The 25,078-nt window shown below is 25.1% G+C and overlaps 1 protein-coding gene across 1 annotated transcript; it reads right to left on the bottom strand.

Moving 5' to 3' along the window:
- Window positions 1-274: 274 nt before the first annotated feature.
- On the bottom strand, window positions 275-12,626 carry LOC145751330 (UDP-glucose:glycoprotein glucosyltransferase 1-like). The gene is made up of 33 exons (XM_082567446.1): window positions 12,469-12,626; window positions 12,130-12,349; window positions 11,415-11,565; window positions 11,110-11,274; window positions 10,052-10,117; window positions 9,372-9,645; window positions 8,982-9,042; window positions 8,797-8,885; window positions 8,092-8,245; window positions 7,741-7,951; window positions 7,505-7,638; window positions 7,299-7,405; window positions 6,962-7,094; window positions 6,668-6,854; window positions 6,450-6,534; window positions 6,197-6,311; window positions 5,954-6,097; window positions 5,464-5,670; window positions 5,198-5,336; window positions 4,771-4,973; window positions 4,589-4,708; window positions 4,234-4,462; window positions 3,860-4,028; window positions 3,313-3,394; window positions 3,095-3,192; window positions 2,820-3,009; window positions 2,483-2,592; window positions 2,213-2,306; window positions 1,727-1,866; window positions 1,214-1,355; window positions 966-1,055; window positions 620-755; window positions 275-512 (listed from the first exon to the last, which is right to left on the bottom strand). The coding sequence occupies exons 1-33, from the start codon at window positions 12,588-12,590 to the stop codon at window positions 481-483; spliced, it is 4,599 nt and encodes a 1,532-aa protein (XP_082423572.1). The 5' UTR covers window positions 12,591-12,626; the 3' UTR covers window positions 275-480.
- Window positions 12,627-25,078: the final 12,452 nt, after the last annotated feature.

The raw sequence follows: 25,078 nt of genomic DNA, 5'->3' as shown, positions 1-25,078 counted from the left end.
AAAAGATCGGAGGGACAGTTGTGATGATAACAACCAAAAGCCTGCTACAAGATGTTATTAACGGTACAATTTCAAAAATTTAGTAGATTCATTATTGATTACCATTTTTAATAAGCCCAAAATTAAAAAAATTTAATACCCAAAAATTAAACTCGAAATTGGGTCGATGTAGCAAATGTAACCCCATGTTTATGCCATAAAGTCGTCTTTACCACATCAAAATTAAAAATATACAAAAAAATAAAAAAATTTTTTTTTAAAATTACGACAGTACTGATGGAGTTAAGTAATTTATTGCACATTTAGTAACAATTTACCTAACAGTTAAGAAAAAGTTTACATAAAATTTATCTGCTACATAATCAAATAAGTGTGTAAAAATCTCAACCAAACCAAGAGTAAGCAAAACAGCACATTAAAAAATATTAAATTTAATAATAAACTGCTATGCATAGAAAATATTTTGTTATGATGTTAATGTTACAATTCGCCATGTGTAGGGGGAACTTTTTCTAAACAAATAAATAAAAACAAAGTCAATTAATAATAAATATCAGTAAATTGATATTAATTTAAATTTATTTACGTTAATAACTTAAAAAAAAAAAACACATACTACCTGGTGATTCTAGCGTCTCACGTTTTCCATAAAAATCATTTTGTAACTTTTTTATTTCTTCATCATAACCAGTCCATTCCGGTGCGATTCGAACTGCTGCCTCGAGTTTAGGTTCCTTTGTCAGTGGATTATTACACTAAATAAAAGAATTTGAACTATAACTTTATTGAATGAAATTACACTTTAATAACCTAATCCCTTGAAAATTTTTATCTCTATAAAAACGAATATTAGATTTTATCTTCATGAATCCCCCTTTTAATCTCATTTTTAGAAAACCAATTAAAACTTGGAAGAAGTTTTACCAAGACTTTTTTAACACCCAAAAAATAGTTTAAAGACTTACTAAATCAATGGTTTTTGCTTTACTTTTACTCTCTTCACTACACCAAGTTGCACACCAAAGCCACTCCTGTGGAAGCGATTTAATTCCAACCTAATTCATTTTTCAAAAAAATATTTTAAGAGAAATAGACATTTTAAACAGCAACATATAAAATATCTTGGCATAAAACAGCTTCTTATAAACCAAATAATATTAGGATAACACACAGAAAAAGGTGTAAATATTTTATTAACAAAAAACTAGATGACCTGATGAATCATGTTGTTTGGTAAATCTTGATCAAGATTAGCAAGAGAGTTGGGGTCTTGGGAAAGTCCCTGATATTGACCTCTTAACCGATCCCCAGCTGCCAACTGCCGAAACTTGTTTAAATCAACAACATATATAGCACTATAAATAAAAATGTTACTGTAAATTTTTTATTTATACTTTATAGCAATGTGAGGTTACTCCAGAGAGTATTATACCAAAAAATAAATAAAAAGAGCTTATATTCTGTTCATGTAATTCAATTGTAATCTATAGTTGAAAATCATATTTTTTATTTGTAAATTATCTTTTTATTTGTTAACAAAACAAAGTATTTTTTAAAATAAAAAATGTTACCTTATCTTTTACAGTAAATTTGTTTCAAATTTTAGGTTTAATTTGGGAATAACAATATTGAGGTAAAAAGGAACTGTTTTTTAAATGTTACGTTTATAAATATCCCATAAGTAATGTAACTAATTACACAACTTCATATTACTTTAACCATTAACCTTATGTGATATTTTCTTCCAGCAAGATGACTTGCCCAATAACCACCCTTCCAAAATCTAAACCCATCCATATCTCTCTTATCATCACAAAATGGAGTGTAACCGTATGGGTTACCTTCCAAATCTAAATCTCGAAGTTCCTAAATGACAAGTAATATCATGATATTGTAAGTTTGTATTTAAGAAGAACCTTAATTTAATTTTTACTTGACCTGATACGAAATAGCATTTTTTAGCAAGTATCACTGGCCAAACAACATGATTCAAAATTGTTTTAATTTATATTTGAACGGCAAGCTTCTTAATCAAATTTATTTTTTTAATTAAATAATGTGACAGCTTTTTGACATAGACATTTATTGACTCATCAGTGCTTAATTATGATCTAGTAAACATATTATACAAAAATTAACTTATGGTAAATGTAAAAAACAAAACAAAAAAAACAGATAATAAAACAAATTTGTTTTAAAAAGGTTTATTTACCTTAAGGTCAGCCCTAACAATTTGATCAGCATCAACAAATATGATTTTTTCAACATCCAGGGGAAAAAGAACATCAAGAAATAAAATTTTATATCTAAAAAATTATAATTAAAGTTTACACTTTTTGACAATTCCTTTTTGAATTTCTTTTAATATATTTATAGAGGAATACACAATATGAACTTTTGTGAAATAGTTTAACTTTTAATTAAAGAAATTTTCTTACAAGTTATTTTAGTTAAAATTGTTTAATAATTACACTTATCGTACCCCCACATTGTTCTCTGTTTTTCTTGTTGTTGTCTAAGCCAACGTGGCCATTTATAAACTACGAATTCATATTCAAACCCATATTCTTTGGCCATAGTTGGGATAAAGTCCTGTTAGTAGCAAAATAGGTTAATAACAAAACAATTTTTAGGTCGTTTAATAATCACAACAGCTTGTAGTAAAATTATTTCAAATTATAATTGCACCTTTAAACAAAAAGCCTAATTTAAATAATCTTTTAATTTAAACACAACTAAATTTTGTTTAATTAAGAGTTTTAAACAGTGCAAGCAAATATTCAAACACATAAACATTTATTTCTATTTAACAGCATTACCTTAAACTGAGGTGAAAGATAATTTTTTAGCATCCAAAACTTGACTTTAGTGTTGGTATGTCTAAGGACACTGACCATCATAATTCTCATTAATCTTTCGTAAAGATGACCAGATGCAAGCGAGAAGATGTTAATGACATTAGAAGTTTGATTTGTTGAAACTTCACCAGTTGCCCCTCCAGTAAAAGTACTAAATTTGTGATTTTATTGTAAGTAATTTTTTATAAATTTTTTAACAAATTTACAAAATGATTTATTTATTTGTTTAAACTAACCTTGTAATTGAATTCCAGATTCCACCTTCTTCTTCCTCTTCAGGTTTTCCTTCCTCATCAACCAAACTTTCGTTAACTTTGTCTGGTTTCTTAGCTACCTGGATTTACAATTACTGAAAAGTTTTTATTTTTGATGACTCTAGACCGAATAAAAATATTAAATCTTAAGTTTTCACCAAAAAGAATTAGGTTTAAATAAGAATCAAGTAACAGCTTACCTTAACAACTATAACCTTTCCCTTAAAACTATCCATTAAGATTATAACATCATCATTTAGTGAAGAATCAGTATTTGAAGAACTACAATAAAATAAAGGGTGGATGTTGGTTAAAACCAAGTTTGTTGTTTTTAAACCTTATCCAATAAAAATACATATTTTTTTACAAACATTTAAAAAACCCACTTGTAATTTAAAAATACAACCATTTACAATAAAAACACGAAATTATGAGAAATAAATCCATAAACAGACATCAGATGATGCAAAATGTCATATGTAAGGGTTGATTTATTAACAATTATAACTTAACAATTATAAGCAATTTTTTAATTTATTCATTTTTTATAGATAAAAAAAAAAACAAACAAATAAATAAAAACGTCTAGTATAAATAATAAACCTCATATTGTTAGAAAAGTTTTATAATAGAATTTGTTTTAACATTTGTTTTATTTCCTAGTGTTAAAGTTACATAATCTAATTTTCTAATACTCACCTATACCCATACAGTTTTTTTTTTAAACTACTTAAAGAAAAAACTTACCTTACTATTTGATAAATATTTTGGGACTTTCCGATACGAAGATTTAGATACCAAACCCCGGGTGAAGCTTTTAGTTGAAAATACCCCAAATTTGCCATTACAATTGTATCAACATTTATATTGGTTGGGGAATCCCCAAGAGTAAACTGAAGTCCTCTGGGGGGACTGCCTGTAAAAAAAGATTTTTTTGTTTTTGCTGGTTTAAATGCGTTGTCTGTTTTAATAAAAATGAAATAGTTGATTTTTTGCTACAATTACCAAAACAAATAAATATAAACAGGGTATGTTTTTCTTTATTTTAAGTTTTAAGTATTTTGGCCAGTCTTAGTGCAACTCAAATTTAGTATATTTTTTTAAATAATAATTGGTCTTACCTGTGGTAAGATCTTTAGCATGCCCTTCCAATACAAATGACTCTAATTCATATACAGCCATTACAACATTGCTTTCAACTTTATCAAGTTTAATATTATCAAGATCATGAGGAGCATGTACAACTTCAACCAGCCAACCTTCAGGTGCTTTTATGCCGAGGGTTAGAAGGGATTTGGATGGGATGTCGACAAACTTCGCAACTGGACCATCAGACATACTGTTGTCAACCTACCAAGAGAATTTATTGACTTGTACTTAATAGATTACATTTAAACCAGTATATTTAGTAATAAGTGATAAAGAAACATTGGTGAGCACTAGGTCTTTAAATATTTGAAATGTAAATTACAAAACCTTGAACTTCATTTCTTTTTCAATAACATATTGATAAAACCTTTTAATTGGAATTTCAGATAGTTTCTCTTTGCAGTTCATATAAACATTAAGGTTTGCATCCAAAACTTCTTGCAATATCTTAAAATAAAAATAAATTAAAAACTGTAATACACACTTCAAAATTTTAATTCATTCATTACCATAGCAATAGGTATAATTTCTTGGGCAGATTTAGTAGCTGGATCCACCACCACTGTGATGTCATAATAAACTTGATTTGGGTTACTGCTTGAAACTTTGATTACACTATGTTTGTTTCCAGGTGGTTTGAGGTAATTGCGGGCAAACTCATTTTTAGGCTGGGATAGAAGATGGGATGTCAACTTCATAATTAAATCACTCACTAAAAAGACAGAATTAAAAAAAAATAAACACAATAATACCGAACAAATATACATATCTTTAAATGCCTGTAGCATGGCTCAATGCCTCCATGCTTTTAAAGCTAAATTTCAATCGTTATTTTAATTATTTTGACCACTATGATTAATAGTTCACCAAAATGCCAATGTTTGTTGTGGTTGTAACCTTCCACATTAATGATAAATAAATAAAAAAATGTAATACTTTCAGGTATAGAATATTTTGCCTTAAGTGTTTTGATGGCATCATGAATTTCATTTGTACAACTCGATTGCATCATTTTTTCCATTAAATTAAAATCTTCAACTACAAAATTTTCATCATGTTGTAATGGACCCATCACCTTAATTATTAAAAAGAAATGCTTTAAAGTGTTATACTGGTATACAGTATCACAGTGTTAGTGTTGAAGAGTAAATTATAAACCAGTAAGCAGTAAATTATGAATACTTTTATTTTTTTTAACTTACTTTTCCATTAACAACAACACCTCTTTGTCCAGGCAGAAAACCTACAACATTTGTTACCCAAACAGATTGTGATCCTATATGAGCCATTGACACTTTTACATCTAAGTTAAAGAGGTCGTTAAAGGCTTTCTCATCCATATTTCCAACATAGAAATCTGAAATCGTTTTAGAGCCCGCAATGATTTGAGCAGCATTTTCATCCTTAAGCTAACAAATATATACAAAAAATCAAAGAAATTTGGAAATAATAAGTTTTTGTTTTTTCTATTACAGATTAAGCAGTTTAAAAAAAATATGGGCTTGATGCTGCAAAAGATATTATCCTAATAATATGCTATTTGCTTAGGTTTAAACCAATATAACTTGCTTTTTCTAGTAATTTTTTAAATTTCAAGTAAACCAATAATCTTAACTTTTGCTTTAGTTTTATAATTTTTAAATTTTACCATTTTTCTTCTATATTTTTTTAATAGTTTAACCAAACACTCACAATTTTAGAAATAAAGTTCCTAGCCTGATTGTTTGGTTGTGTTGTAACAGCAGCTTCAATTGCTTTTACAAATTTTGAATTAGAAATGTTAGTGTACTTGGATGGATTGTGAATAATTGCAAGCCTAGTGCCACTGCTAGATTTCTAACAAAAAAAAAGATATTTTAATTTTTGCACTTTTAAGCTGATTATTACTTTGTTTATAACAATATATTTAAAAAAAATAATAAAGCAGAAACGTACCACATGTTTAAGGGCATTATAAACAAATTGTCTTCCATTTGTATCTTCTACATCTGCAATTATCCACATTGTGACTTGCCGGACATAGTTTGAGCTGTCACTTTTTGATATATAACTACCAAATCAAATTAATATACATTTTTAGACAGAGTTTAATAACAATAGCTTATTTATTAAAGCTTTTGCAGTTTATTTAGTTAAATTTTATTGAGTACACATATTTTTTTTTAATTTTGGGTGGAATTTTACTTACAATTTTCTGATAAACTCATTAACAGTGGCAGTTTTATCAACATTAGAAAGTTCAGAAAATTCTTTAGCATTTAAATAAATACTCTCTAAAATAAATTGATTTTTATAATGTTATGGTAAACCAATAATTAAAAAAAAACGAAACTGATTTTTTTCTTTGCTTTTACAATTTTTTTTCCTAAACAAAAAAAGATTAAATATTAAAAAAAACAATTCTACCTTTCTGTGCTTCACCAAGCAAATCAATAATTTCGTGATTGCCTGACAAAATTAAATGATTAAAACGAGGTACTACTTCTGGCATGTTCATTAAATAATCCAAGACATTCATCTCATTAACAAGTTGACCCATGTATGTTGCACGTTGTAGGGTTGGTGTGTTTTCTAATATTTTTTCCATCACTGTCTGTTATAATTAAATATATTAAAAACAGCATTAAATATGTGTTATACAATTTTATACCATTAACATATATCAATAAAAATATAACAAAGATTAAAAACAGTTAATACCTGTTCAAAGTTATTCTCATCATATTCATTCTCGGCCAACAAAACTCCATTAAATAAAACATTTACTGGGCCATTAAGTGCCGCATTTGTCCGAAAAGCTTTTCCTAATTTTCGTTTTTCATCATATTCAGATCTAATTAAATATTTTTACAATAATTTATATAGCCTATAACTTTATATCACAACATTACACTAAATAATATAACATAACCATTGTAAATTTTAGCTTTTAATTTGTTCAGTAAACTAAACAAATTAAATATTTAAATTAAACAAAACTTTAATTGTAAAACAACTTTATTTTGTATTTGTGTTAAGTGTCTAATTAACTACTTACTTAGAATCCAAAATTTGTTCTATATCAGCATCCTTAAACTTTTTTTTCATAATTAATTTAATATGATCCACTGTTATCACCTCATTTTCAGATAGACTTTTGAAAATCTTCAAAAAAAAGGTTTTTAACAAACAAGGATTAAAACTTTTAAACTTACATTCGTATAACCTTACACCATATAAAAACACAAAAAACTTATAAAATACCCCGGTAAGAAATTGAAAAGACTCATCATTTGAATCAAGTTCATCTCTTGCAAAATTGTAAGCTCGAACAAGTGCAACCCCTGCATCATTATTTCCTGATGTGTCATCAGCATCATCCACAATAAATGAAAATCCTAAAATGCAAAATTAAATACAATTTCATGCCTTTAAAATTTAAATAATAAAACTAGAATACATAAAATTTAACTCAGATAAAATCTGACAATCTAGTCTACCTATTCTTAAAGGAACATCATTTGCCCAAAATATTTCAGCGCTTTCAACAAGGTATCTGGCATCCTGATGTGTTGGTTCAATCATAAACAGCAAGTGAAACATATTTTTTCGAATTCGCCGTAGAGAGCCTGGAAATGCTGGTCGTAAAAGTTCGTGTAAGTTACTTGGCCACCTTTGGTACTTTTTGTCATTTTCAATATCATTTGCCCACTATAAGTTGAAACAAATAGAAAAAATTGTTTATAATAAAAATAAATTTTTCTAATTTAGAAACTAAAATCTTCTATACAAATGTTTAAATATTAAGAAAATGGCTTTTTAATGTTTTTAATTTAAAAAAGTAAACTAACAATAATTGATGGATTTCTAATATCTAGAGTGTGCTGAACTTCTGAATCTTTATTGATATTCAATTTCATAATTTCTTGAAAGTCATTTTCTCTTAAACCGACTTTTTGGAGACCACTTATAAGATTGCCCTCATTCCGTAAAGCATCAAAAATTCTATTACAAAATTTTTTTTAAGTTTTTTTTTTAAATTAATTAAGATATTTTTTTTAAATAATTAAGATATTTTTTTAAATAATTAAGATTTAAAAAAAAAAATTAAGATATTAAAAAATGAAAAAAATAAGAACTAATAGGATCATATTTTTAGTGACAATTTGTGGCAGTTATTAAAATATTTAAATAACTTAACCGAAATGTAATAAAAGTTATTTTTAAATAAATGAACTGACAAATCTTAGTTTTTTACCTTATTTAATTTGAATTTGAATCCCAACCATGATTATTATTTACTATACAAGTTATTTAAAAAAAAAAACTTATAAATAAATCTAAAAGCTATTTTGTAGTTCATGAAAATACCATTTTATTAATGTCACCAATTAAGAACTTACGCAAATACATTTATATTTTCAACATTAAATTTAATTCTATTGATCAACAACAGTGATTCCCCAAATGAAATTCTGTGTTGCTTTTTCAAATACTTAAAAAAAATAAACAAAAAATGTCTTGAAAAAAGTAAATATAAACATTATTCTTCTTACTTAAACATATTATTTTCTTCCAACTCAATTTGCATTCCGTTTAAAAGTAAAATTGATTCACCTTCAGTCAATTCTAATTCTTCAAAACTCTATAACAAATTTATTACAAAACCTACAAACTGTAATCCCATTATTAAATAAAAAAATTAGCTGAAATGTCTATTCAAAAATAGTTTAATTCAAACCTTTTGATTTTCCTTTATTTCTTTTCGTAGTTCGTCAGAAACATGTTGTTTTACTAATGACCTAAAAAATATATATCCAGTATTTTAGTATATATAAAAAAAATTACACATATTATATTATCATCAATTTATAAAAAGTTACAATGTTAGAAATAAATAATAAATCATTATCAAATATAATATTTAAAAATTTTAAAATGCCCTTTTTGTAATTTTTTTATCTAGAAACTTTTTGATTTAAAAAAGTTTTAAATAAAAATTTTATGCAAAAGTATACAGTATATACTTTTAAATGTTTAATTTTAAAAAAGAAATAGCAAATTTAAAAAAAAAATTAAAAATTTATATATAGGCTATATCATTTATATATGATTAAGCTACTTTTAGTACCTCACTCGAATAGGAAAATTTTGACAAACATCTTTAAGCACATTGAGTTGCTCTTCTGGGGGTGAGTTTAAAACTCTTGCAGCAGCCTGAAAACTAAGATCCTGAAGTTGCCAAACTTTAATCGGTGTTATCTCATTTGTTGATTCAATCAAAAAATTTTGAAATTTATTTAGTTCAATTGTTTTGTTTGGATACATTTGATGTAATGTTAAAAAATTAAATCCATCAATTTTGAGGTCATCGTCACTCTCTGTTGCCTGGTTATCTGAATCTCCTATAAATAAAAATTAATTTTCAACCTAAAATATTTTGATATCAATTATTGCTTTCCTTATTTAAGAACATAAGGAATAAGGGGATAAAAAGATGTTAACAAATTTTGTTGAAGAACAAAATTATTAAATGCAAATGCGCATGATTCTGTAATTATTTATATTTATATTAAAAATATAGTCTAGGACAGCAGAATATGTATATTTATTTAACCTATTCATATTAAACCCACCCAAAAAATAACACAATCTACACTTTTGATATTCTGATTTTGTCTGGCCTATTTAATTTCGCTTAATCAACAATTTTCATAATTTATTTGTGAAAAAAATCATTAAAAAAATTTACTTAAAAAGATAATGCACCTGTTGTGCTCACTTAATTTGCTTCCATACAAAACATGTTACCTGTTACTTTTGTATCATCAACAGCTTTATATTCAGTGTTTTTTATTGCCAGCTCCACACCATAGCCTAAAAATATTAAAAATGATAAATTTGGCTCTGATAAGATATCAAGCTACAATCGGTGTTAAAATATTTTACTTTAACTTTTGTGGTCCGATACCAATCATGCCTACCATGTAGACTGTCAAATTTAACTACATAAACTTGCTTAATTATAATTTTTTAACAAAACTATTCCTAAGTAAAAACACTTTAAAATAAATAATACAGCAGAATATTGCCTTTTATGGCAATTTTTTATTTAGCAAAAATAATTTTAAAAATATATATAAAAAATGGCTTAGAGAGGGCAAAATAAGTTTATTTTTTCTTATATCTGCTAGAATTTAACCTTAAAAAATGGTATCTGCATACAAGTTGAAACAATACAAATATATTTAAAAAATAAACCCTGTGACCGCATCATCTCTTTACAATGCTCAAGCTCACAGAAAACAACTAGCAAGCCCAAATAGGGTTCAAAAAGTGCATGTTAACTAAAGACATATTGAGATTTAAAATTAGTTTGCTTTTGTTATTCAAAACCAATTTGAAAACTGTTTTTCACATACACAAACTCAAATTATGACAGTAGGGCCACTGGTTTTCAAAAATTAAAATCAGTGATTAACAAATTAAAAGTAATCTGCATTCTTGCACTATCCTTCACAATTTTTTTTATTATTAAATTTAAGTCAAAGTAAATATAAATAAAACTGTAAACTTAAATTGTCAATGTTTCTTTCTACAAATTATCTTATATTTGTATTAAAAATAAAACAAATTCAAACAAATAAGTTAAAGTTGATTAAACATTACTTAATATTAGTCAACTTGATAAGGTACCTCACAGTTATAGGCAATATAACATCAAAAAACAACTAAAAATGAACACATAAAAAAAATTCATGAAACAATATAATTGGTATTTATTAACCAAACAATTTATAGTGAGTTTAAAACATAAAAAAATTAATTTTCAACTTTAATTCTAATTATCTTCAAGTTTTACAGGTTACCTGAAAGTTTTACCTTCCCTTCAGTTCTAGCCCTTATATAATGACGTAAAACATATCTACAATTTCCTTCAACTGCCATCTTTCGCATAAAGTCATGTGCAGTCTGAAATCCAATTGAAGAAAAATCTCCATATAACATAACTGTCTTTTTTTCCAATGATGAAGCTTTAAAATAAGTTATAAGTTTACTTTTCGACTCCAAGTAGTTAAGTTAAAACAAATTATACAATTGACATGCAATACCTTGCTAAAAAACCTATTAAATATTTGTTAAAAAAAAAAGTTTTTTTAAAACCAATGCTAACCTGGGTAAACATGATCTTGATCAAAAGTTAAAGTAGGTTCACTTAAATCACCCAACTTTAACATTTGATGAACTTCTTTGTAATTACAAGTTTGCTTTCCATGAATATCAAAAAATAAATCACAGCCATCAGGTGCCACTTGCTTAGCAAGCTTTAATAAAATTTAAATAAAAAAATTATAGCAAAAACATTTTAACTTTTTGATTAAGAAAGTATCTTAAACAGTTATTTGCTTTAAACAAGTAACTCATTAAATTTTAAATTGCATACAAATTTTATAAATTCCTGACAATTTATGCTTTTGATTGTAAGGTGGTTTTTCTTGCTTATGCTTTTTAAACATGAACATGTAATTAAGGGTTTGGAAAATATTAGTTACAAAGGTATTGTGCAATAGTTTTATCTTATTAAACAAACTAAATGCTGTGTTTTATTATGTTATATACTGATTGTTTTTTTTTAAATGTTGTATATTTGGAAAACCTGAAACTACAGAAATGGCAGGATTTCAGCTAAAAAAAATAAAAATTTTTCAAATAGGAAAAACTAGTTAAACTGTGCACCCAGGTAAGGTGCTGTACACAAATGTACAACCCTTAAAAAAGATTAAGCAACTACTGCTGTACATTATCGGTAAATTGCATTAACAAAACAATCATAACACAAACAAATTTTAAAAACTATAATGTAATTTTCAAAATGATTTCTATGTCACCTTTTGAAACATTTCAACACTTGGTGAATAAGTTCGCAATGAAAGAGCAAATTTAAACAAATTCATCTTTAAAGCATTCTGATTGAGCGTCATTTGTGCTGCTTTTACTGCTGCGTCATAATAACTTTTGTATGTTTTAGCTGTATGTGGTACATTAAATGCAACAATTTTTTCAACATATTCCCAAAACATTTCCGAGCTTTCTTCGGCCATGAATTCACTACAAGTAAATTAAACCAATTTGAGCTTTATATAAATATTTTCCTATTAGCTAGATCTTAATGATTTAATATATTATCACAGATTTATACAGCCAAATATACTCTTGTCAGACATTACCTTCCTTCTAGAATCAATGGCGTATTTGACCATTTGCTGTTTAAACCAGTAATTATTGGCTTTGGCTTTCCATTTACAATTAAGCACATTCCAAAATACCATAACAGTTTTATTAAGCTCATTTTAATTATTAAAACTTGTAATATTTTTTTGCTAAGTTTTCTAAAAATAGTAAAACAGAAAGTTATTAACAAAGAAAAGTACTTAATTTATTACATTAATAACTTCATTTATGTTAATGGCAACTACAACTAATACAGTCAGAAGGGCACTTTTTCTAAAACTGCTACAGTAACCTTATCAGGCTTTTTCTTCCAATCAAGCGACAATTTGTATTCAGAAGCAAAATTTTACCACAATACAATTATCACTGCACATGGCATCTATCCTTTCAAAATTAAGAACCAAATAGTTAATCCGTGAATTGTAACAAAGTTAACTTTAACAGTTATTAATAACTTCATTATATTTTTTAAAATTTAACTAAAATGTTAGCAAAGTTAATGTAATGCATAATGAACCACCCTTTTTTGTATACATTTATCCTCGATGTAGGAAAGTCGAGTGTGCAACTTAAACAATGAGTAACATTAGTTACCTTGACCCAGTCTTGAGTTGCCTGTGGCAGTTTGGGATATTATAGATTATAATTCCCCAATAATTTTCGGTCTAGGCGTGCACGCATGATTTATGTTAGCGTGTTTTAGGCGTCAGTATTGCGTGTGCACATTTTTTCAAGAAACCAGGCGTGCAAAACGCTAATTCCAGAAGTGCATTTTTTTTAAAGAAAAAAATCTCGTGCGTGCACAGTGCCCTACTTTCCAGGCTGGGCCTTACTCAAGGGCGCTACAGTATGAGATCAGTGGGGATTGAACCCACGACCTTGTGTGTGGTGTTCTTACCACTACACCACGCTGCCGCTTTTAACAAAATTATTTTTTTTGTCCACTGACATACTTGGTACTATTTGTGCAAGGACCACACAGAAAGTGATTACTTACGACACATTACACAAGACCACCAACCAGTCTGGAAAGTAGGGCAACGTGTACGCACGAGTTTCTTTCTGCAAAAAAAATGCACGCTTGATATTAACGTTTTGCACGCCTGGTTTTTAAAAAAATTTGTGCACGCGCATTACTGACGCCTTGTATAATTAAGCCAAATTTAAGTAAAACACGCCAACATAAATCACGCGTGCACGAGTAGACCGAAAATCGCAGTATGCGTGCACGTGCGGTCACGCCATTTTTTACGCTTGCACGCACGAGATCTCGTCGAAAACTGTCCTACTTCCAGACTGGACCACCAAAAGCTTGTTAGAAATTTTTGTAAACCAAAATATTCGTGTTTTTTCCTATACCTGTAATGCATTTTTAAAGCCCATTTTGGCCTCCATGAATCGAAAAATTGACGTAACAATCCTGTTGAATTAGTTTAACTACGTGTGTTTATATATATACTTTGGATTTAACCAGCAGATAGATAGATTATACACGTTGCTTTAAAAGTTGAGTTATTTTAAATCAAGCTGTTCTTTTTTAAAAAAGTAAGTAACGCAACATAAAAATAAAGTATATTTCTGTAACTACTTAAATAAAATTAAAAATAATAGTGGTATTGTGTAAGTTAAAAAATGTATATTTGATAAATAATCCCTACCTTATAATTTCTAAAAAACTACCTTTATTGAATTAGCATAGTTGCTAACAGCGATATTACACCACTGTCATTTTGCTAGAATTTTTTTTTTAATTCTAGCAGAACTTCGCATTTTTGCGCAAAATATTACGTTGATATGGATAAGTAACGTCGATAACACAAAATAAACAAAACACATTATTTATTATTTAGAATGCTCATATTAAGCTAAGTTACATTTTTACGGTTATGTTTTTTAGAATATAAAAAAATTTAAAAACAAAATTAAACCCCCAAAAAATAATTTTTATAATTTAAATATTTCTAAATATCTAACAATATGTTTATATTTTGTTGGGGATGATTGCAGTAGTTCAAAACTAAACTATTCAAATAATTAATAAATAAAATGGGGGCCAATAGGGAGATTTTTATCAAATTAAAATAGGCAATTTTAGGGTGAGCGTGTAAAAAATAAAGTAAACCATAGTCTTAGAAGCATATTAATGAATACAAGAAAGGATTTGTGCAGCAGATATATTATATTTATAGTAACAAAATAATTTAAGGTAAGCTTTAATTTATAATTGTTTGAGTAAATAATACGAATTTTTAAACTAGATTTATTTGATAAATAAAATATGGTTCGAAATCGTTTGATTCTTTTTTATAAATATAATTTATTTAGTAGGTTTATTAATTAAATTATAAATTTAAATATGAACTTTTTTATATTTAAACCTAATTTTAACAAACGAACACGCATTCATTGATATTATAATAGAAAAGTAAACTGAATTTAAAAGCAAAATACCGATCTTAATATTTTAGTAATCAAACATGTATTAAAATATAATAATAACAAAACAATTAAAAAAAAAATTTTTACACATTTTTGACTTATATTTTAAAATTTTACTTAAATTTTCAACCAATATTCTTTACTTCAATAGACAGCGAAAAGGACGATTTTTGACGGCGACCAGAACGCTATTAAATTATTCAAGCGTTAAACTCACACTGATTCGTTATTTTATAAAAAAACTAAAATAATGATTAAAAGATATTTAGCTAGAGTTAAATCTTCATTTTAAATAGCAACATACAAAATAATATTACCAACAACATATTAAAATTTCAGAAAATTTAATCTTTAAATTTTAATAATAAAATATATTAATTAGTAATTAGTGACATTTAAATGTCGTTAATAGGAGGTTTGCGATTCGTTGGGATAATAACAAACATACTAAAAATTTAGAACTTTTAGTTTTAAAGAACAAAAGTTATCGTCTTTCAAAATTCGTCAAATAAGAATAAAAACAACTAGATTTATTTGATAAATAAAATATGGTTCGAAATTGTTTGATTCTTTTTTATAAATATAATTGATTTAATAGGTTTATTAATTAAATTGTAAATTTAAATATGAACTTTTTTATATTTAAACCTAATTTTAACAAGCGAACACGCACTCATTGATATTGTAATATAAAAGTAAACTAAATTTAAAAGCAAAATACCAATCTTAATTTTTTAGTAATCAAACAAGTATTAAAATATAATAATAACAAAACAATTAAAACAAAAATTTTACACATTTTTTACTTATATTTTCAACCAATATTTTTTACTTTAATGGACAGCGAAAAGGACGATTTTTGACGGCGACCAGAACGCTATTAAATTATTCAAGCGTTAAACTCACACTGATTCATTATTTTATAAAAAAAACAAAAATAATGATTAAACGATATTTAGCTAGAGTTAAATCTTCATTTTAAATAACAACATACAAAATAATAATACCAACAACATATTAAAATTTCAGCAAATTTAATCTTTAAATTTTAATAATAAAATATATTAATTAGTAATTAGTGATAATTAAATGTCGTTAATAGGAGGTTTGCGATTCGTTGGGATAATAACAAACATACTAAAAATTTAGAACTTTTGGTTTTAAAGAACAAAAGTTATCGTCTTTCAAAATTCGTCAAATAAGAATAAAAACAATTATTTTCGAATTATAAATATTATAAGATAAAACCGACCAAAATTTAAAAACCTAATAACAATCTTTAAATTTAAATAAACAAACACCTATTAATTAGTAATTAGTGACAAAAATTAAATTCGTTTTTGAGTTACTAGTATCATGATATACAATTGACAAAAATTTAAAAAAATTAATAACAACCTTTAAATTTTAATAAACAAACACTTATTATTAAGTAATTGGTGATAAAAAATAAAATTTTAATTTATTTTTAAGTTAGTAATATCATAATATACAATTGACCAAGATTTAAAAAATTAATAACAACCTTTAAATTTTAATAAACAAACACCTATTAATTAGTAATTAGTGATAATTAAATGTCGTAAGTAGGAGGTTTGCGATTCGTTGGGATAATAACAAACATACTAAAAATTTAGAACTTTTAGTTTTAAAGAACAAAAGTTATCGTCTTTCAAAATTCTGACTAGAAAGAATAAAAACAATAATAATAATAACTAGATTTATTTGATAAATAAAATATGGTTCGAAATCGTTTGATTCTTTTTTATAAATATAATTTATTTAGTAGGTTTATTAATTAAATTATAAATTTAAATATGAACTTTTTTATATTTAAACCTAATTTTAACAAACGAACACGCATTCATTGATATTGTAATAGAAAAGTAAACTAAATTTAAAAGCAAAATACCGATCTTAATTTTTTAGTAATCAAACGAGCATTAATATATAATAATAACAAAACAATTAAAAAAAAAAATTTTACACATTTTTGACTTATACTTTAACATTTTACTTAAATTTTCAACCAATATTTTTTACTTTAATAGACAGCGAAAAGGACGATTTTTGACGGCGACCAGAACGCTATTAAATTATTCAAGCATTAAACTTACACTGATTCGTTATTTTATAAAAAAAAAAAATAAAATAATGATTAAACGATATTTAGCTAGAGTTAAATCTTCATTTTAAATAGCAACATACAAAATAATAATACCAACAACATATTAAAATTTCAGAAAATTTAATCTTTAAATTTTAATAATGAAATTAATTAATTAGTAATTAGTGACATTTAAATGTCGTAAATAGGAGGTTTGCGATTCGTTGGGATAATAACAAACATACTAAAAATTTAGAACTTTTACTTTTAAAGAACAAAAGTTATCGTCTTTCAAAATTCGGTCAAATAAGAATAAAAACAATAACTAGAACAATGGAAATAAAACTAGTCCAGACCCGCGACCTTAAAATTAAGTTAGACCCTAGAACAATAGAAATAAAACTAGTCCAGTCCCGCGACCCTAAAAATAAGAAAAGATAAAACTTATTAAACAAAGAAAAAATAGAGCATAACCAACGCGATAAAAATTCATTAAACCAACACAAAATTCCAATTTATGTATTAAACTTTATAATATAATTATCGAATAAATGTTCTTTACACAATATTATGGAGATTTTATAAAATTTATCATTTGTATCATGATTTTAAATCAATAAAAATGTAACAACCAAATATTGATTTGATTTTTAATAAAAAACAAGCAATTAATATTTATTATAAACAACCAAAAATTAATTTTTATACCGTTTTTGAGTAGAAACTTTTACACACATTTAACTTAGATTTTTATATTTTACTTATACTTTCAACCAATACTTTTTACTTCAACTCAGACAGCGAAAAAGACGATATTTGACGGCGACCAGAACGCTATTAAATCATTCAAGCGTTAAACTCACTCTGATCCATTATTTTATAAATAAACCCAAAATAATTAAACGATAATTAGCTAAAGTTAAATATTTATTTTAAACAGCAACATACAAAATAATAATAATAATAGCAACAACATATTAAAATTTCAGAAAATTTAACATTTAAATTTTAATAATAAAATATATTAATTAGTAATTAGTGATAATTAAATGTCGTAAATAGGAGGTTTGCGATTCGTTGGGATAATAACAAACATACTAAAAATTTAGAACTTTTAGATTTAAAGAACAAAAGTTATCGTCTTTCAAAATTCTGACTAGAAAGAATAAAAACAATAATAATAATAATAATAATAATAATAATAAATACACTGACAATAACAATATGTTTCGAAATCTAAGATTTCGAACCATAAATACACTGACAATAACAATATGTTTCGAAATCTAAGATTTCGAACCATAATAATAATAAATATAATGACAATAACAATATGTTTCGAAATCTAAGATTTCGAACCATAATTAGCCTATGTTTATTGAGTCGTATATATTTACACCGTATTTTTTCGTTTATCCTCGATATTTTATTATTTTAAAAATATTTAATAAAATGCATATAATTTAAATTTTACAAGTCTAACATTGTTGAAATAGAATATATAACTAGATTTATTTGACAAATAAAATATGGTTCGAAAATATTTGATTATTTTTAACATAAATTTTTATAAATAAAAAAAGACATGCATAAACATTAACTAAGAATATTACAAACCTTTGATTTTTAATAAACAAACAAGCATTTATATATATAATACAAACAAAAACTAATATTTAACCCAGTTTTAAGTTGGTGATATTAGGATATAAATTATAGTAAATTTTAAATTCTTAAAATTGATTTTTATTAAATAAACAAGCATTTAAATATGATAAATAAACGAAAATTATTTTTTTAATATGTTTTTTAATTACTTATATTATAAAATATACCATACCAAATTTTTAATGCTTAATGTCGAACTTTAATTTTTAATGAACAAACCAGCATTTAAATATAAAAAACAAACAAGAATTATTTTTTAATTTTTTTTCGAATTATAAATATTATAAGATAAAACCGACCAAAATTTAAAAACCTAATAACAACCTTTAAATTTTAATCACTAAACACCCATAATTTATTAATTGGTGATAAAAATTAAAATTTTAATTCATTTTTGAGTTACTAGTATCATGATATACAAATGGCCAAGATTGAAAAAATAATTAACAATTTTTAAATTTTATTAAATAAACACCTATTAATTAGTAATTAGCAATAAAAATTAAAATTTTAATTCATTTTTGAGTTACCAATATCATGATATACAAATGGCCGAGATTTAAAAAATAAATAACAAACTTTAAATTTTATTAAATAAACACCTATTAATTAGTAATTAGTGATAAAATTCAAAATTTTAATTCATTTTTGAGTTACCAATATCATGATAAACAAATGGCTAAGATTTAAAGAATAAATAACAATCTTTAAATTTTAATAAATAAACACCTATTAATTAGTAATTAGTGATAAAAATTAAAATTTTAATTTATTTTTGAGTTAGTCATATCATAATATACAATTGACCAAAATTTAAAAAATTAATAACAATCTTTAAATTTTAATAAACAAACACCTATTAATTAGTAATTAGTGATAATTAAATGTCGTAAATAGGAGGTTTGCGATTCGTTGGGATAATAACAAACATACTAAAAATTTAGAACTTTTAGATTTAAAGAACAAAAGTTATCGTCTTTCAAAATTCTGACTAGAAAGAATAAAAACAACTAGATTTATTTGATAAATAAAATATGGTTCGAAATTGTTTGATTCTTTTTTATAAATATAATTTATTTAGTAGGTTTATTAAATAAATTATAAATTTAAATATTAACTTTTTTAAATTTAAACCTAATTTTAACAAACGAACACGCATTCATTGATATTGTAATATAAAAGTAAACTAAATTTAAAAGCAAAATACCGTTCTTAATTTTTGGTAATCAAACGAGTATTAAAATATAATAATAACAAAACAATTAAAAAAAAAATTTTACACATTTTCTACTTATACTTTAACATTTTACTTAAATTTTCAACCAATATATTTTACTTTAATGGACAGCGAAAAGGACGATTTTTGACGGCGACCAGAACGCTATTAAATTATTCAAGCGTTAAACTCACACTGATTCGTTATTTTATAAAAAACTAAAATAATGATTAAATGATATTTAGCTATAGTTAAATCTTCATTTTAAATAGCAACATACAAAATAATAATACCAACAACATATTAAAATTTCAGAAAATTTAATCTTTAAATTTTAATAATAAAATATATTAATTAGTAATTAGTGACATTTAAATGTCGTAAATAGGAGGTTTGCGATTCGTTGGGATAATAACAAACATACTAAAAATTTAGAACTTTTACTTTTAAAGAACAAAAGTTATCGTCTTTCAAAATTTGTCAAATAAGAATAAAAACAATAATAATAATAACTAGATTTATTTGATAAATAAAATATGGTTCGAAATTGTTTGATTCTTTTTAATGAATATAATTTATTTAGTAGGTTTATTAATTAAATTATAAATTTAAATATGAACTTTTTTATATTTAAACCTAATTTTAACAAGCGAACACGCACTCATTGATATTGTAATATAAAAGTAAACTAAATTTAAAAGCAAAATACCGATCTTAATTTTTTAGTAATTAAACGAGTATTAAAATATAATAATAACAAAACAATTAAAAAAAAATTTTACACATTTTTGACTTATCCTTTAACATTTTACTTAAATTTTCAACCAATATTTTTTACTTCAATTGACAGCGAAAAGGACGATTTTTGACGGCGACCAGAACGCTATTAAATTATTCAAGCGTTAAACTCACACTGATTCATTATTTTATAAAAAACAAAAATAATGATTAAACGATATTTAGCTAGAGTTAAATCATCATTTTAAATAGCAACATACAAAATAATAATACCAACAACATATTAAAATTTCAGCAAATTTAATCTTTAAATTTTAATAATAAAATATATTAATTAGTAATTAGTGATAATTAAATGTCGTTAATAGGAGGTTTGCGATTCGTTGGGATAATAACAAACATACTAAAAATTCAGAACTTTTAGTTTTAAAGAACAAAAGTTATCGTCTTTCAAAATTCGTCAAATAAGAATAAAAACAACTAGATTTATTTGATAAATAAAATATGGTTCGAAATTGTTTGATTCTTTTTTATAAATATAATTGATTTAATAGGTTTATTAATTAAATTGTAAATTTAAATATGAACTTTTTTATATTTAAACCTAATTTTAACAAGCGAACACGCACTCATTGATATTGTGATATAAAAGTAAACTAAATTTAAAAGCAAAATGCCGATCTTAATTTTTTAGTAATCAAACAAGTATTAAAATATAATAATAACAAAACAATTAAAACAAAAATTTTACACATTTTTTACTTATATTTTAACATTTTACTTAAATTTTCAACTAATATTTTTTACTTTAATGGACAGCGAAAAGAACGATTTTTGACGGCGACCAGAACGCTATTAAATTATTCAAGCGTTAAACTCACACTGATTCGTTATTTTATAAAAAAACTAAAATAATGATTAAACGATATTTAGCTAGAGTTAAATCTTCATTTTAAATAGCAACATACAAAATAATAATACCAGCAACATATTAAAATTTCAGAAAATTTAATCTTTTAATTTTAATAATAAAATATATTAATTAGTAATTAGTGATAATTAAAAGTTGTAAATAGGAGGTTTGCGATTCGTTGGGATAATAACAAACATACTAAAAATTTAGAACTTTTAGTTTTAAAGAACAAAAGTTATTCGATTTCAAAATTCGGATTAGTAAGAATAAAAATAAAAATAATAATAAATATACGGACAATAACAATATGTTTCGAAATCTAAGATTTCGAACCATAATAATAATAATAACTAGATTTATTTGATAAATAAAATATGGTTCGAAATCGTTTGATTCTTCTTTATAAATATAATTTATTTAGTAGGTTTATTAAATAAATTATAAATTTAAATATTAACTTTTTTTAATTTAAACCTAATTTTAACAAACGAACACGCATTCATTGATATTGTAATATAAAAGTAAACTAAATTTAAAAGCAAAATACCGTTTTTAATTTTTGGTAATCAAACGAGTATTAAAATATAATAATAACAAAACAATTAAAAAAAAATTTTTACACATTTTCTACTTATACTTAAACATTTTACTTAAATTTTCAACCAATATATTTTACTTTAATGGACAGCGAAAAGGACGATTTTTGACGGCGACCAGAACGCTATTAAATTATTCAAGCGTTAAACTCACACTGATTCGTTATTTTATAAAAAAACTAAAATAATGATTAAATAATATTTAGCTAGAGTTAAATCTTCATTTTAAATAGCAACATACAAAATAATAATACCAACAATATATTAAAATTTCAGAAAATTTAATCTTTAAATTTTAATAATAAAATATATTAATTAGTAATTAGTGACATTTAAATGTCGTAAATAGGAGGTTTGCGATTCGTTGGGATAATAACAAACATACTAAAAATTTAGAACTTTTAGTTTTAAAGAACAAAAGTTATCGTCTTTCAAAATTTGTCAAATAAGAATAAAAACAATAATAATAAATATAATGACAATAACAATATGTTTCGAAATCTAAGATTTCGAACCATAATAATAATAATAAATATAATGACAATAACAATATGTTTCGAAATCTAAGATTTCGAACCATAATAATAAATATAATGACAATAACAATATGTTTCGAAATCTAAGATTTCGAACCATAATAATAATAATGATTAAACGATATTTAGCTAGAGTTAAATCTTCATTTTAAATAGCAACATACAAAATAATAATACCAACAACATATTAAAATTTCAGCAAATTTAATCTTTAAATTTTAATAATAAAATATATTAATTAGTAATTAGTGACATTTAAATGTCGTAAATAGGAGGTTTGCGATTCGTTGGGATAATAACAAACATACTAAAAATTTAGAACTTTTAGTTTTAAAGAACAAAAGTTATCGTCTTTCAAAATTTGTCAAATAAGAATAAAAACAATAATAATAATAATAATAATAAATATAATGACAATAACAATATGTTTCGAAATCTAAGATTTCGAACCATAATAAATACACTGACAATAACAATATGTTTCGAAATCTAAGATTTCGAACCATAATAATAATAAATACACTGACAATAACAATATGTTTCGAAATCAAAGATTTCGAACCATAAATAGAAATAATGCAATAAAATGTGTTATATGCGATTTAAAGTCGATGTGACGTCACAAATCCAGCGATCTTTCTTGAAATCGCATGAGCTAGGGCTTTTTCAAGATTAGGGTTAGAAAATCAGGGTTAGAGTTTCCAAAAATTATATATCGACATACAATTCGATTATAAAAAAAACGCGATTGTTAAAGTTTTGATCCAAAGTTAGTCGGTAATAGTCTGTAAATAAACAAGATTATTAATAACATGTTGATAATTCACATGAAAATTAAGCTATTGAGTATTGGTTGTGTAGCAAATGTTCTAAACAGTACACCACGCTGCCGTGTAGTTAAGCAATGTGTTAAACCTCTGCATCGTTCTACTAGTTATATTAAAATTTATTCAGCAGCATATTGTTTAAAAAAAAATTAAAAAAACACGGTTGTGGTGTGCAATTTTTGGCTTGACACCACATACCATTTTTTAATGGGGAACCTATTAAGTGGGTAAAAATTGCCAAGTCTAAATAATAATAGTTTACTGTTGCATTCACATTTTTAATGGTAATTAACAAAATCGGCAGCGTGGTGTAGTGGTAAAAGCATTTGGTACACCAATGATATTGTGGGACTATCCCTACTGCTCTCATGCTGTAGCGCCTCTGAATAAGTCGCTTTAAAAGGTATAAACTCCTGTTAAGCCAGCACTAAATAAACAGCATAAATATAGGGGAATTATAATCAATAATAACCTAAACTGCAAAAAATGGGTTAAAAATAAGTATAATTAAAAAGTCACATATAAATTACAGGTAAAGTGCTTTGTTAAAAACATATTGTTTTAGATTAAAGCGTTACAGGAATGCCCGTAAGTTTAAGTGTTTGTTGCAACTTTACCATTAAAATCTTACCTACCACTATACTACTCAAAACTATTGTCACTTTAAAACGAAAACTTAACTAAACTTATGTCCTAGATAAAACTTTGTACTTTTGCCACAAAAACTTAAACAAACTGTTAAAAATATTTTTTTTAAAACTAACATTACTTTATTAATATTTAATAAATAATCGCATATGTTATTACGTCAGTATTGATAACGAAAAAATTAATATAAACCTAACATTTAATTGCTAACAAAAACACGTCTACTTACCTTAATGGTCAATCTGTAATGAACTAAAACTCCAATTTTAAAAAATTGCCACCAAATACCGCGTTACTCTCTAAATAGATGCTGCGTGAAGTAATGTGCGCTTATCAAATTCGAAAAAGGCGTTTTTTGAACTGTCACTCAAAGTATACCCACTTAAATCGGCTAAACAATTCATTAAAACGTTAAATTTATTTAACAAAATAATGCCTGTAACAATACCTTTATGTTTATTAAATTTTTAAACAATAACTGTTATAACTAACGTCCTAAATTTTTTTTTAAACAACTAACACGTATTTTTGAAAAGGCCGCATGTTGTAACAACCCGGGAACGTGACAGTAGAATTTTTTGGGGGAGACGTACTAATCATGACGGAACACCCCGCGCCAGTAGTAATACATAGGTCATTATATGCCCGTTTTTATATGCCCGTTTGATTTCGCGATCGAAATTACGCGCCCGTTTTTTTTTTCTCTAAAATTACGCGCCCGTTTGGGTGTCGAAGTTACGTGCCCGTTTTTTTTTTAAATGACGGTCAGGTTTGGTTGTGTGGAGGCTATCAGAATTATACGACACGCCCGTTTTTTCGTGCTCGTTTAATTTCGCACCCGTTTCGCGATCGAAATTACGCGCCCGTTTTTTTTCTCTAAAATTACACACCCGTTTGGATGTCGAAGTTACGCGCCCG

Source organism: Corella eumyota, chromosome 4 (genome assembly GCF_963082875.1).
Source record: "Corella eumyota chromosome 4, kaCorEumy4.1, whole genome shotgun sequence".
Classification (NCBI taxonomy): domain Eukaryota; kingdom Metazoa; phylum Chordata; class Ascidiacea; order Phlebobranchia; family Corellidae; genus Corella; species Corella eumyota.
Note: the sequence above shows the minus strand (reverse complement) of the source record. Positions and strands in the feature narration are given on the sequence as shown.